Source organism: Lathyrus oleraceus, chromosome 4, assembly GCF_024323335.1.
Source record: "Lathyrus oleraceus cultivar Zhongwan6 chromosome 4, CAAS_Psat_ZW6_1.0, whole genome shotgun sequence".
Classification (NCBI taxonomy): Eukaryota; Viridiplantae; Streptophyta; class Magnoliopsida; order Fabales; family Fabaceae; genus Lathyrus; species Lathyrus oleraceus.
The window spans coordinates 136,544,097-136,559,991 of NC_066582.1; the positions used below are offsets into that span (position 1 = coordinate 136,544,097).

The 15,895-nt window shown below is 36.1% G+C and overlaps 1 protein-coding gene, 1 non-coding gene and 1 pseudogene across 2 annotated transcripts; 2 read left to right on the forward strand and 1 right to left on the reverse strand.

Moving 5' to 3' along the window:
- LOC127136401 (uncharacterized) overlaps positions 1–15,895 on the forward strand; it is a 179,154-nt pseudogene that overhangs the window by 106,680 nt on the left and 56,579 nt on the right.
- On the reverse strand, positions 503–609 carry LOC127077981 (small nucleolar RNA R71). Its single transcript, XR_007787737.1, has one exon. It is a non-coding gene; the product is annotated as a small nucleolar RNA R71 (small nucleolar RNA).
- Positions 11,574–14,188, forward strand: LOC127074088 (uncharacterized). The gene is made up of 3 exons (XM_051015370.1): positions 11,574–12,587; positions 13,127–13,235; positions 13,348–14,188. The coding sequence occupies exons 1-3, from the start codon at positions 11,910–11,912 to the stop codon at positions 13,848–13,850; spliced, it is 1,290 nt and encodes a 429-aa protein (XP_050871327.1). The 5' UTR covers positions 11,574–11,909; the 3' UTR covers positions 13,851–14,188.

Consider the following 15,895-nt stretch of genomic DNA (forward strand, 5'->3'; position numbering starts at 1 on the left):
TTTCCCGCCGGTCGATGGGAAGAACTCGCAGCACCGGAAGTTTAAGTTTAGTATACCCTCTGGCGGAACCTGAACGTTACGCTCGCGCACGTTTATTCTTTCATAGAATTAAGAGAGCTATGGCCGAAGATCAAAACCAAAGACCTCTTAGGGACTTCGCTCAACCATCTAATGAAGAACCTAGTTCTAGTATAGTAAACCCAATCATTCCAGCCAATAATTTTGAACTTAAACCATCCCTATTGCAACTAGTGCAACAGAGACAATTTGTGGGTCTCGCTACCGAGAACCCTAACCAACATTTAAAAATATTTCTTCAATTAGCAGATACTTTTAAAACCAATGGAGCTTCTCCTGAGGAATATGTTTAAGATTATTTCCTTTTTCCTTCAGAGATAAAGCCCTATCATGGTTAGATTCCCTTCCACCCAATTCCATTACGACTTGGGATAACCTTAGGAGAGTTTTTCTTGCTAGATATTTTACCCCGAGTAAGACCGCCGTTCTTCGAAACCATATAACTAGATTTACCCAAAACCAAGAAGAATCGTTGTTTGAAGCTTGGGAGAGATATAAAGAGTTGTTACGAGCATGCCCACATCATGTATTAGAAAACTGGTTAATCATTCAAACCTTCTATAATGGACTTCACTATAACACAAAGATGACCATCGACGCTGCCGCAGGCGGTGCTCTGATGAACAAACCTTATCCTGAAGCTAGTGCCCTCATTGAAGATATGGCTCAAAACCATCAATCATGGGGAGTCGAACGAGCGACAGTTGAGAAGAAGGAAGCCCAAGGAGGAGTGCATGAACTAAGCTCTATAGACATGATGCAAGCTAAAATGGACGCATTAGCCTTAAAAGTCGAGCATATGTGCACGAACCCGAATACTGTAGCCGCAGTTTCGTCGGATTGTGAGATATGTGGAACCCAAGGACACCAATCCGCAGAATGCAGTCTATTGAACGAAACCCACTATGAGCAAGTGAACTACACCCAAGGGAACCCATATTCAAATACCTATAACCCTGGATGGAGGAATCACCCAAACTTCTCCTATAAAAACAACAACCCTATTCAAAATAATGCACCTCCGAGACCTAGTTATCAAGCCCCTAGATCAAATCAACCTATGCAACCTGTACCACCAAAGTCGAGCCTTGAGAAAATTATGGAAATTTTTATCACCGCTCAAACCTAACAAAACAAGGAGTTCATGAACCAAAACATTCATGTTAACGAATTGATTACTCAGTTAGGAACCAAGGTTGACCAAATAGTTACTCATACCAAGATGCTTGAAACCCAGATCTCTCAGGTAGCTTTAAACCAAGCCCCTCAGACTACACCTGGAGGATAATTCCCTGGACAACCTCAACAAAATCCGAGAGGACAAGCCAATGCCATTACCCTACGAAGTGGGAACGCTTATGATGAGCCACCAAACCCAAGATTGAGTGAACCCGAAACTTCTAAGGAATGTACCAAACCCCCGGACGAAGTAAAGGAACCAGAGGAATCTGAAAACCAGGAAGGTCGAGAGAAAGGAGAAGAACCTAAAGATAAAATTTACGTACCACCCCCGCCATATAAACCACCTATACCATATCCGCAAAGACTTAAACAAACCCAGACCAATAAACAATATCAAAAATTTATTAAAGTTATAGAAAAACTTCATGTAGAAAACCCTTTCACAGAAGCCATCACCCAAATACCTTCTTATGCAAAGTTTCTGAAAGACATCCTTACCAACAAACGTAGACTTGACGATCCGAAGCCTTTGGAATGTAATGCTATTTCCGAGGACAAATTAGCAAAGAAAGATAAAGATCCTGGAAATTTCTCCATTCCTTGCCTTTTGGGTAATCATGTCATCGAAAAAGCTTTTCTAGACTTAGGAGCTAATGTGAGCTTAATGCCTCTATCAGTTTGTGAGAGATTAAACTTAGGAGAATTACAACCCACTAAGATGTCACTTCAGTTAGCCGATAGATCTGTCAAATATCCGATAGGCATTTTAGAAGATGTCCCTGTTAGGATAGGTCAACTATTTATCCCTACTGATTTTGTCATCATGGACATCAAAGAGGACAATGATATACCAATCCTTCTAGGTAGACCATTCTTATCGACTGCAGGAGCCATAATAGATGTCAAGAAAAGAAAGTTGACATTTGAGGTAGGTGACGAGAAAATAGAATTTATACTTTCGAAATTTCTTATGGCACCTGTGATGGGAGACTCATGTTATGCCTTAGATATCATTGATGAATGTGTTAGAGAATTAGAACAAAAAGAAATTATAAAAACAATTAAGTTACCATCAACCCCCATAAAGGAAGATGATGACTTTAAAGAACCTTACATCGATGATAACCTTTACGAATGTTTATCCCTTACTCCAGATCCTATGCCATGCCCTAAGAAACCAACCTTAGAACTTAAGGAACTGCCTAAGAACCTGAGATATGAGTTCCTCGATGAAAAGATGAACCGTCCAGTTATAGTTAGTGCTACCTTGAGCCAAGGGGAAACGAACCAACTTTTAGACGTTTTACGAAGATATCCCTTAGCCTTAGGATATAATATCTCTGACCTGAAAGGTATAAGCCCATTCGTATGCATGCATCGGATTTCGCTAGAAGAAGATTCAAAACCCTCTAGGGAGCATCAGAGAAGAATAAACCCTATAATGAGTGATGTTGTTAAGAAGGAAGTTCTTAAGTTACTTGAGGCAGGTATAATCTACCAGATCTCGGATAGTAAGTGGGTGAGCCCTGTGCATGTAGTACCTAAAAAGGGAGGCATCACAGTCGTGCAAAACGATAAAGGCGAACATGTAGCAAAACGCTTAGAAGGAGGATGGCGGATGTGTATAGATTATAGAAAATTAAATAAAGCAACTAGGAAGGACCATTTCCCTTTACCATTTATAGACCAGATGTTGGAGCGTCTAGCCAGGCACTCCTACTTCTGCTATCTAGATGGATACTCTGGATTCTTCCAAATACCTATTCACCCCGAAGATCAAGAAAAAACTACCTTTACATGCCCTTATGGAACTTTTGCCTACAGACGAATGACTTTCGGCCTCTGTAACGTCCCAGCTACTTTCCAACGCTGCATGATGTCAATCTTCGTAGATTACCTAGATGGTATCATGGAAGTGTTTATGGATGATTTCTCGGTTTGCGGATTCGATTTCCACAATTGTCTTGCTAACCTTGAGAAAATCCTGGAGAGATGCGTGGAGGTGAACCTCGTGTTAAATTGGGAAAAATGTCATTTCATGGTGACCGAAGGAATAGTTTTAGGACATATAGTTTCCGAAAAAGGTATAGAGGTAGATAAAGCTAAAATAGAAGTTATAGAAAACCTAAAACCCCCAAAAACCATCAGAGAAGTCCGAAGCTTTCTTGGACACGCTGGATTCTACCAGCGTTTTATTAACGACTTCTCCAAAATAACTAAACCGTTAACCGGACTTTTAATGAAAGATGCTGAATTCATTTTTGATGAAAAATATAATGACGCATTTAATCTTTTAAAGCAAGCACTAATCTCAGCACCCATTATGAAACCGCCCGATTGGTCGGAACCTTTTGAGATAATGTGCGATGCTAGTGATTATGCAGTTGGAGCCGTTCTAGGACAAAGGAAAGATAAAAAATTACATGCCATTTATTATGCCAGTAGAACCCTAGATGCTGCCCAACTTAACTACGCAACAACTGAAAAAGAATTACTCGCTGTAGTTTTCGCTATAGACAAATTTAGATCTTATCTAGTAGGAGCAAAAATTATTGTTTACACCGATCATGCTGCCATTCGTTACCTATTAAGTAAAAAAGATGCCAAGCCCAGGTTACTCTGATGGATTCTATTACTACAAGAGTTTGATTTAGATATAAGAGATAAAAAAGGCACTGAAAATGTAGTAGCCGATCATCTTTCTAGGCTAGAACATCTAAAACCTGAACTAGTACCCATAAATGATAATTTCGCCTATGATAGACTGATAGCTAAAGTAGAAACCATTGAAGATAATAACCTAGATCCTTATGAGCACCCCCAAAATTCCTTAGTAATAAGTAACGTACCCTGGTATGCAGACTTCGTTAATTACCTAGTTGCTGATATAGTACCCCCTGATCTTGACTACCACCGCAAGAAGAAATTCTTCCACGATGTGAGAAACTTCTATTGGGACGAACCGCTCCTTTTCAAAAGGGGTAAAGATGGCATCTTTTGCCGTTGCGTTCCAGAAGAAGAGGTAAATAGTATTATCGAGCATTGTCATTCTGCACCTTATGGTGGACATGCGAGCACCTCTAAGACATACGCCAAGACTCTTCAAGCTGGCCTATTTTGGCCTACCATGTGGCGTGATGTCTATGCTTACATTGTCAAATGTGATAGATGCCAACGCACTGGAAACATTTCAAGACGAGATGAAATGCCCTTAAGAAACATTCAGGAAGTAGAACTCTTTGACGTATGGGGTATAGATTTCATGGGACCTTTTCCACCATCCTTAGGAAACAGGAATATCTTAGTAGCCGTAGACTATGTGTCTAAGTGGATTGAAGCTATAGCCGCACCCATAAATGACACTAGGGTAGTAATCAAACTATTTAAAAACTATATATTCCCTAGATTTGGAACACCACGTTTAGTCATAAGCGATGGAGGATCACACTTTATATCGAGAATATTTGACAAACTTTTAAGAAAATATGGAGTTAGGCATAGAGTAGCAACACCATACCACCCACAAACTAGTGGTCAAGTAGAAGTATCTAATACGGAGATAAAACAAATCCTAGAGAAAACTGTTTCTATTTCTAGGAGAGACTGGTCTCAGAAGCTTCAAGAAGCATTATGGGCCTATAGAACCGCTTTCAAAACCCCTATAGGAACTACTCCATATCAACTAGTTTATGGAAAATCCTGTCACTTACCTTTTGAGTTAGAGCATAAAGCCTATTGGGCCATTAAAACTTTGAATTTAGACTACCTAGCTGCTGGAGAAAAGCGTACCCTAGACATTCATAAATTAGAAGAACTTAGGAAATCTGCCTACGAGAATGCAAAAATATATAAAGAGAGGACAAAAGCCTATCACGACAAAAGAATAGTAAAGAAAAAACTTCAATGTAGGCGATTTTGTTCTCCTTTTCAACACTAGGTTACGACTCTTCCCTGGAAAGCTACGTTCAAGATGGACTGGTCCTTTCGAAGTATCCAAGATTCTGAGATCAGGAGCCGTAGAAATCAAGAACCAAACCTGTATTCCATTCATTGTAAATGGACAAAGACTGAAGCTCTACGAAGGACGAGACATTCCAGCATACTACTCAAGCCACACCCTGATTGATCCACCGATTCCTACTACTATAGGTGTATAAATTCTGATTGTCAAGCTAATGACGTTAAACAAGCGCTGCGTGGGAGGCATGGTTTTTCTTTTCATTTTACTTTTTTCGCATTTATTTACATTTATTTTTATTTTTATTTTATTTTGCATTGAGACTAAGATTTGAATGGTTTGCATTTTCAGGATCACTTTCCTAACTTTTACAGGATGTAGGGTTTTGATGACATGCATGTTGCCTATAGAGACAATGCTCAGAGGGAGCGCTACATTGCTTTGTATCAGCGCCCTATGGCACCCACAAGTTACCCTGATCAGCACTGTATGGAGGCACTGAGTATCGAGTTGAGTATCCGATTCCTTAGCCACCAGCTTCACCGGAACCAGACACTGATGATGAATATGATCGGCGAGAGAGATCTCCCGTACCACATGTGTCCCCCCATCATCCTTCACCACCACACACCGCACCAACTTCTTCTTCTGCAGGTACCACTCCTGGCTTCTATATTACAGAGGAGATGTGGCATGACCACCTGGCTAGAGAGCAAAGGCGTGATGACCTACTCTCTACCCTCCAGCAACAAATGACGGATAATATGAACTTCATGCAAGAATCGCAGCGGAGGACATACAGGTCCTACGATACTGTTCTATAGTCCCTGCAAGTGATCACAGATACACAAGCCCGTCAGCAACAATACCACCAGAGACACATGGCACTAATTGAAGCCACTCAAGGTTCCATTATAGGTAACCTTCGAGAGGTGAGGACCGCTCAGGATGCCCTACAGGCGAGGATGGATCAGAGAGACCGTCGTCGTACCCGATCACGTCGTCCACCTCAGGATGGTGAGGGCACTAGTGGTCAGCAATAGGTTGCCAGGTAACTCTTCCTTATCTTATTTCGAAACATTGGGGACAATGTTCGATTTAAGTGTGGGAGGAGACTCTATCGTCTTTTCTTTATTGCTTTTCTCGTTTATCGCTTTTTCTTTGTTGTTTTTAGATAGTTTATTTCCTTTTAGTTGTTTATTTTGCTTTTTAGTATAATGCATGAGACTGACGAGTCACCAAATATAGTAGATCCTTAGTACAATCCTACCTCCCCATACCTTTAGCCCCACCAAAAATTTTTGCAAAAGAAAATAGTGTTATTTCGAAAGTTTTCAGGTTTTAAGGACATGTTTTGAGTAAGGATGCGGTGACTTGGGAGAACTTTGCGAAACATCAGTATCTGTTTTAGCACCATAAGCTTCGTAAATATAGGAATCATTCCCGAAACCCCATATACCATGGCCTTAATCATCATTTCCGTATGAGTCCTTAGTAGTTTATCTCAGCAGTCAGCTCCGGCCTACGCATCCTCTATGTAGGGGACCGATGCAAATAAGTGAATGATCCAGAAAAACAAAAAAACAAAATAAAGCAAAAAGGCAACTCCGGTATAGGTGACCCTCACAAAGTCGTTTAAACTAAAGGATTGTAAAAAATTTCTACAAAAAGAAAAAGAAAAAGAAAAAGAAAAGCAGTACCCACTGTTGGTTGGTTCAGAGGTATCTGGCACTGAATTCGGTAGGGCGGATTACGATCTGATCCCCCACAACTACAGTTGGGTCCAATAAAAGGGTTTACACATATTTATGTGCCAAAAAACCCATGCTCAGATCATAATCACTAATAGGCCACTCTACTATGAAGCATGTACGGATAACGGGCTTAATGTGATTGCGCCTGAATGAAAAGGACACAAAAAGAGATGAAGAGGCAGGCCTAGGTATTGTGGGATAATATGGGTTGGTTAATATAGGAATGAAGTTTATGTCCGTATTCGCGGATTAGTGTCATCATGATACCCTTAGTTCACTCAGTTAGTACCTATCACTACATCCCAACTTGAACTTAGAATTTTTACCTGAAGCACTCGTTTACACCAGTTTTTCTTTTATGAGCTTTTTAATGTTTTGCTTGAGGACAAGCAAAGGTTTAAGTGTGGGAGAGTTTGATCACACTAAAATTTACGTATTTTCGACTCTGATTTCACATACATTCTAGCTGTTTTATTATCATTTTGTTGTGTTATTACTGTGTTTTCCTTTGTTTTCAGGTTTTTACTTTAATCGGAGCCCCGATCGAGAAAAGGAGCGAAAAAGGGCTAAAAACCCTAAAATTCAGCATTTTGTGCTTATCGCCTAGCCAATGGCGGGCGCCACAGACCAAGCCATGACGTGTCAAATTCAACTTCCATCAACTCCCACGTTTTCCCACTACTTCCACTAAGGCGCCCCATATTGTGCTTGTGGCGGGCGCCATGGCCTTGTGGCGGGCGCCACAAGAGGAAAAATGGTTCCCTCCTATTTTCAAGTTGAAGGGCATCCAAGTCATTTCCATCTTTTTACTTGCTTATAAATAGAAACGCGAATTCACTTTTACAATCATCCAAACTTAGAGCAGAGGCAAACTCATAAGCAAATTTGTTTCACTTAGGCATATATTCAGTATTTTATAGTGGTAATCGCTTCGCATTGGAGTGTTACCACAATTGTGTCATCAAGTCTGTGATAGAGTCTGTAATCGAGTTTGGAGCACTTTGGAAGGAAGTTAATCCTGCCGCCATTTTCTTTTCCGCATTTTAATTTACTCAGCCCTCCGATTGAAGCAGGTTTTTATTACTCGCCTTTACTTTATTTATTTCCCGCACTCGCCTTTACTTTATTTATTTCCCGCACTCACCTTTACTTTATTTATTTCCCGCACTCGCTTTTACTTTATTTATTTCCCGCACTCGCTTTTACTTGATTTATTTCTCGCACTCGCTTTAAATTATTTATTTCCTCGCACTCGCTTTAAATTATTTACTTTCCGCACTCGCACTACTTTTATTTATTTTCCGCACTCGCACTACTTTTATTTATTTTAATGCACTTTTACTTTACCATGTCTAGCTAAATTTATAAGGTTAGAATGTAAGGATCATAATTGAACCGATAATCCGTACAATTGTTCGTAGAAACACTTAAGGACTATTTTAACTTTCAAATTAAGTTTTCCCGCACTTCAATTCCGTTGGGTAAGATCGAAAGCCGTCCAACGTCTATTTAAACTTAATTGTTTTTAACTATTTCAAAAACAGCGAAAGCGCTTTGTCTAGTTCATTAGGAGTTTTTAACATTAAGAAGAAAAGAGATTTTAAAACTATTTTCGGACGCGTTTATAAGTTTAGAGTCTGGTTCGTAAGAACCTCTTTTGGTTAAGAAGTCCAGGTTATAATACTTTTCGACTTAGTCAAGATACTATATTTCTTAAAAATAGGTTTACTACTCTAACGCAATGCGCGCATTTTTATAAGTGACAATAAGAGGGTTTGATTAGGGAGTACAACTCGGTTCTGAATACGCGAAAGCGATAGTTCATGTTAAATTAGTTCTTTTCAAAGTAGGAAACATTCTCCATAAGTAGCTCTATTAGCAAGTACTTGGATTATCCATTGATTACGTGAATTACATTCGACCATGTCTTTATCAATTACAAATCTATTTCAACACTTTACTTTTCGTTGCACACTACAAAAACACTTATTTCGATTGCCTTTGATAAACACCATAACGATAGATAACGATAGATTGACACTTGGTCTCTGTGGATTCGATAATCTTTTATATTACTCTGACGCGTTCGTATACTTGCGAAAACCAAACGCATCAAAAACCGAGGTGGACATAGTTTTTTTTTAAAATTATATTGTTTACACATAATATTGAAAAATAATAATACAACAAAAGAATAATTTTGGTGTAAGAAGTCATGTGTTTCAAATATTGCATGCATCCAATTTCTAAGAGTTATCTGTTCCAACCATTGAATGCATCCAATTTTTAAAGGAATTATCTGTTCCAATATTGAAAAAATATTTTTCTGCACTTGCAATCCATCATAGAGAACTTTCTCAAGTTTCTAAATACAACAACAACATCAACACCATTTTGTGAGATGGATCCCAAAAGAATGATGCGTTTGAGTTTAGAGCGACTACATATAAGTTAGGATTATGGTAAAATCTGTTTAACGAGTGCTTTTATAGTAAAATCTGATTATCTTATCCCTCAGTTATTAAGGAAACCGACGAGATATATTATTTAGTTTACAAAAAAATATTATAATAATAAAAAAGGTTTCTGAATTGTTTTCCCCCTCATATTTTTTGAATAATCGAGATAGTAAGTTGATTGTTCCCTCGGTTTTGTTAAAATCCGAGGTAATATGTGGTTTCTGTTTCTAAAAATAAATAAATTATGACGTGCATTTGAATCATATCACTAGAATAACAATGATCATCCATATTCAAAAGCGTAATGGAATCATATCACTAGAATATCAATCTCCGTCCAAGAGAGAAACAACTGGAAACACTTACATGGAATGACAAACATCTCTTGTTATCCCTTACCAAGAACATCATAGTTAATCTTCCTCTTACCATTTTTAACTTAAAAGAAACGATAATCATCTCTAGGGAGGAAATTACTTTCCTCATACCATATGGAAGAGTTCTTTATGAACTTTTCTCTCAGTTAGAGATAGTTAATAGTGATACTATTGAAGTTGTGTGGAGTTAAAATTTTGAAAATGTGGAATAGTTATTTGTTGTCCTGTTTTTAATTAATGAAATATTTCCTTTCATATTATTGCCTATTCGTTTTTATTGATAACAAAATTTTTGAGTATTACCAATTAATAAGAAAAAAATGAAAAAAAAATTTAACTAAGAAAAAAAGGGAAGATCATAAGGTGCCAAATGAGAAATCATTGAAAAAAACCTTAAATGCAGTTACAGGGATTCAAAGCATGTTCCCTTATAGCTATATTCCTTCGGTTTTAAAAAGCACTGACGTAATATATTTATTATTTTTTATGGAGAAAATATGACGCTCAGTTATAGCTATATTACCTCGATTTTTTATTAAATCGAGGAAAAACATGTTTTTAAAAAAAATCAAACATGTCGCTCCCAAGACTTATACGCTCATTTTTTGATATGTTCGAGGTGAAAATAGTCATAAAAAATATTATTTATCGTAGTTGTGGCTTTGTTTCTACATCGAAAACACAACCTTTTCATGGATGTCAAAGAAGCATCTAATTGTCACTATTTCCACATGAGGGGCGCACTACACATCATGTGTTTGTCATGCAATCTTGTTGTGAAACCTATCAAAAGAGTTGAGTTTGTCGCAAAAGGAGTCGACCAAGATATTCATAGACAACAAGTAATCAATAGCTTTGTCAAATAACCCTGTCTTCAATGATCGAAGTAAGCACATTAGCACACATTATCACTATATTAGAGAGTGGGTATCTAACAACGATGTGTAGTTGGAGTATATGAAGACATATGGCTAAGCAACTGATATCTTTAATAATCTCTCAAGCACGAAAACTTTGTCAAGTTAAAATATTTACTTAAAGTAGTAAAATCAAGTTTAAAGGGGTGGACCTTAGGAATTTTAAACACATATTTGTGTTGTAGTAGACCAACCATCTAGAAGCCTATTCTAGAGTGATGTTTAAAAGATAATAATAAGTTACGATTTTTTTAAAATAATAAAGAAAATTTTAGATGATGATTTACCATCATTAAATTAAATTTGTGATGACACAATTCTAATCGTTAATTTAAAAATGCACTAAATAGAAATAATGTAGTTGAGTTTGTATCAAACCAAAAATTATAAACATTAGATAGTACATTTTTCCTTTTCAAAAGAATTCATATCTCTCCCGAATACTTAAACAATTTCTCCACCCAAAACTTACTTACTTCTAATAAAGACCACATCATCATGAATCAAGTTAACCCTTGTGTTTCATAAATCAAAATTATTAATAATTTCCAGATAGTACTTTAGTTTTAATTTATAAGTAGAAGAAAAGGTATCAAATTATTACAAATGGCAACTTTAAAATGTGTGAAATATTAATTTTAAATACAAACGTACCTATCTGAATAGGACAAAAAACAACAAGGAGATTGCTGTCTCACAGAAGTCAACCAGGAGAGATCTCATACACGTGCACACATGTCTAACTATCACTCACGAGTGTGAAATTCCTAAAGAGTCAAAAACAGGTCTAGTGATAGTCCAAAGTTTAAACATTGAGCCAAATATAATATAATAAAGTAATCCTCCACCTGAGATTCAAATTTCATCTCACACACATATTCATCATATGAATATGAATTAAGAAGCATCCTAGCTGCTTCTTCTCTCTGCAACCATCCCCTTGCAGTTATATTAATTTTGATACTGTCATTACAAGTCTCTCACTTACCTTTGTCTTCTTCCTACTCAATACTTTCAAGATTTCAGATCTTCACTTCCGAACCTTCTTCTCTCTTTCCCAAGTTCTTCTCAATTCTCCTATCCATCTATATATAAATAGCAGTGTATCTATACTTTTAACCATAGTTCATTTTCTTCCTCCTAGCTGCTTTTTTTCTTCCTTTTTCTTCTAAAAGGAAACACACATGGCTTCAAATATTTGCAAACCTTCTCGTCGCGATCATTCACTAATAAAACCAACCAAATGTGCTTCAAAGCCTACCCTTTTACTCAAAGACTACCTCAGGGACGATCTGAGTTCGTGTTCATCGAGCGGTTTCAAATCATTCCCGCGAAGACAATGCTGCACCACCGTTGGATTTGTCAAGGAAAAAGATCTCAAACTACAACGCAAGAAGAGGAGCACTACAAGTACACTCCCTCGACGGCAGCCCACCGTAACCGCTCTGCAGAGAGCTTCCGGAGCAGTAATAACAGCCATCAAGTCATTGTCCTCACAAAAGAAAGCTTCTACCGGTGTTCTTTCTAGAAGCTTCTCGAGGAAGCTGTTAAGCCGAAGGTTCTGGAGAAAAGCTGGGAAGGAAGAGGGAAGAGAAGGTGCACTGAGGCGTAGGAGATCTTTCCGGGAACTTCTTATCCAGGAACGAGATTATAAACCGACGTCGTTCGATGAGGATACTGTTTTCACTCCCAAAACCACCACCACCGTCTCTTCAGGCTGTTGCGGTAACAGCTGGGGAGAAAGTGAATTCACGTTTTCATCAAACGCTACTTCCTCCGACAGCTCCACTGAAAATGACCTAGTTGACGGCGTCAAAGACGGACCTCTCCATCAGCACAAGATAGAAGCCGTAACGCATGGGGTAATTAAGTCATTTCGAAATTCAATCTTTTCATTCTATTGTATACTTCTTCTGTTCGGTTTCAAATTATAAATTGTTATAAATATAAAAATAAATAAATAATTATCTTAGAATTAGAAAAGTACTGTATGTTCATCTGAAAAAACATTAATTAAAACAATTGAAATAATATTCACATAATTTTATTAGTTTATAATAGAGTACACCATGCAATTAACTAGAGGCGAGTCATCCAAGGGCAGTGTTGTACACCAAAGCGCCATCCACGGCGCTGAAACTCACTGCACTTGCTGACACAGCATCACTGCTCAACACTAGTTGTTCTCCAATTCAAATATAGGGGTAGTTTGGTAAATATCTTTACTACAAATTTGAATTTTATATAAATCTTTATTCATTTTTGTTTTACCCAACGCTATCGATTACTATTCATAATCATTTGAATGAGGATTTCTTTTAATTTAATTAGAAATTTTGATCAAGTATATAAATTACAGTTTGAAAATATGTACTTATTGAAAGGCTGTATATGATTACAGGATTGGTCAAATGAGAAGGAACAATTCAGCCCTGTATCAATACTAGATTGCCCATTTGAAGATGAAGAAGAGATGAAATCTAGTTTCATGATTAATTCTTTTTTCCAAGGTCATTCTTATATCCTTTCAACCACAAAATATCACAAAAATTTGAATAGTTTTACGTATAAATAGATTGTTTTATTTTATCTGACAAATAAAAGCAATGTTTACAATTACAGAAGCAGAAAATAAACATATACAGAAGACACTACATTTTGAGAACATATCTTCATCGGAGCCATTGGTTTTAGAGAAAAGGATCAAATGCTTAGAGCTAGAAGACGAACCACAGAACTATTCTTCAAAACAATGTTCATTGTCAGTAATTGAGTCAATTATTGGAGACAACAAAAACAAGGATGAGCTAAACAGTTTGATGATTAACACCGAGAAACTACTATTTGATTACTTAGAACAAAGCATTGAAGAAAACAATAATGCTAATCATCCAAAGAATCTTAGCCTTTGCAATGTAGTTGATGATTGGATGCGAGGGAAACCCCAAGAACCGTATTTGAGTTGGGAAGTGAAAGAAGGACGACATGTCTACATTAGTGAGATGGAGAGATGTGAAGAGTGGAAGAATTATGATCAAGAAACAAGACAACTTGTTCTAGAGTTGGAAAATGATGTCTTAACTAGTTTGGTTAACGAGATTGTCATTGATATTGTGATATGCTAGACTGGTAAGTCACACACATGAGATGTTGTAACTTGCAACTACGTTTTGCTTCCTTTATTTTGTGTTTTATGGGTTTTGTTTTTGGTCTCGTTCTCCCTATCTCAGGGAAACAAGCAGCTAAATTTTGAAACAATTTAGGATATGATGTTTATATTTGGTTTTAATGGTTTTCTTCTACGTATCTCTTGTGGTTTGGGTTAGTATTTGAGGTAATAATGATAGTCTAGAATGTAGTTGGAGTGGATAGAATAGAATGCTTAATGAATATAATGCATTGCTCTTAAACTAGTTAGTAATCACTCATTGTACTCACAATAGCTTATTTAGTAATTGTTGGTTTAAATCATAGAGGACAATAATTTTATAAATGTACTCTTTTTTATTATTTATAATAAAATATTATTATTAATGATTTTATTCTTTAAGTAATAAGGTTTTTAGAATAGTTAATAAATTTAATAAAATATTAATGGTTACTTTTTATTGTGAGAAATTATTAGATATAATGATGTTATTTTTAAAGTATATATATAGTCGAATCTAAGGGTTCAATAGGACAACTATAATTCGGATAATTATATGAGTAAATTAATGATGATATCTCACATGTCATAAATATGAGATATTGATCATTCATATATATATATATATATATATATATATATATATATATATATATATATGTTAAGAGTAATATTCTTATAACTATAGTAATGTATGTCACTCTTTGACCGAATGTCAGTAGTCTTTGCTTGAAGAGATTATCATTTTAGTATCGTCAAACATTATATGTAACAAAATAATTATAAAATAGGTTAATTGGATACTCAATCAGTCATGGGGAGGAACATACGTGAGATTTGATACTCTAATCTCAATTACAAAGACGAGTCATCACTTATGAGGTTTATAAGCAAGAAATCTCCTTATCCTTTCAAGAGTTTATTGAGAAATGTGATCTTCCTTGCACATACTCATAGTATAAACCTAATGATATAGAGGAAAATGAAGAGTTTATTTTTAATATTGTTTCCCAATCCTCCTATCAAATCAAAATTTGGGCTTGCCTTTTTCTCTCATTGTTGGTTATGTACGCCAAATATTCATCTTATTCAATATGTGTCAATTAGTATTCTCACTCTGAAAAGGTTCAACCTTAGGTCGTCTTCAAATTTGATGTTAATTTAACTTGTTTACTAGCTAACAATGTTTAGGCAAATTGAACAAGTGGGTGATCTGCCACATGAGGGAGACTAAGAGGGAGGGGAATATGTGGTCATCATATGGTGACCTATTAACCAATATTTTGGAACATTGTGGTTTAAATCTTGAGGAGGAAGATTCACAAGAGAATTCAATAAGGATAAGATGATTGATTTTGAGACAAAAATGAGGATGATCATCCAAGCTGCAAGCTTTTTATTATGAAAATTTTCAAACTCAAAAAAGCACAAATACAAACTATGGAAATTCTAATAATGGATTAAATCTACGTGATCAATGTTCATTACATTTGGAAATATCTCAAATTAGAAGATATAAAACACCAACAACTTAAATAAAAAAAAGGAAAGAAAAGATGTAGAGACACGGCTGCGTGTTACGGGTGGTTGTAGTAGGCCTATGATTTTTGTATGAGAGAAATTTTATTTTTTTTCTTTTTTTTCACGTTTAACTCGTTTTGGTTCCTTTTTCGTCAAAATAGTTACTAAAGTATGAAAATATCAAAAACAAACTATCAAAAGATAAAACATGATAAACGAAAGTAAATCGGACAAAAAAAAAAGAAAAAAATAACAATATAAAATAACTAATAAAAACGATGCGAAAACCGCTTATCAAAAATCGGACTAAAGGCATTCACACAAAAAAAAATCCTCATTCTACACGTTTGAACACATAAATAAAACGAGTATGTTTTTTTAGTAGAATGACATATATTTGAGACGGTATTAATTTTTTAATTATCATAAAATATTTAATTAATATATTTTTATAAGATCTTTCCTTTTTACGTTAGTTTTCTTAACAAATTACTCAACTTT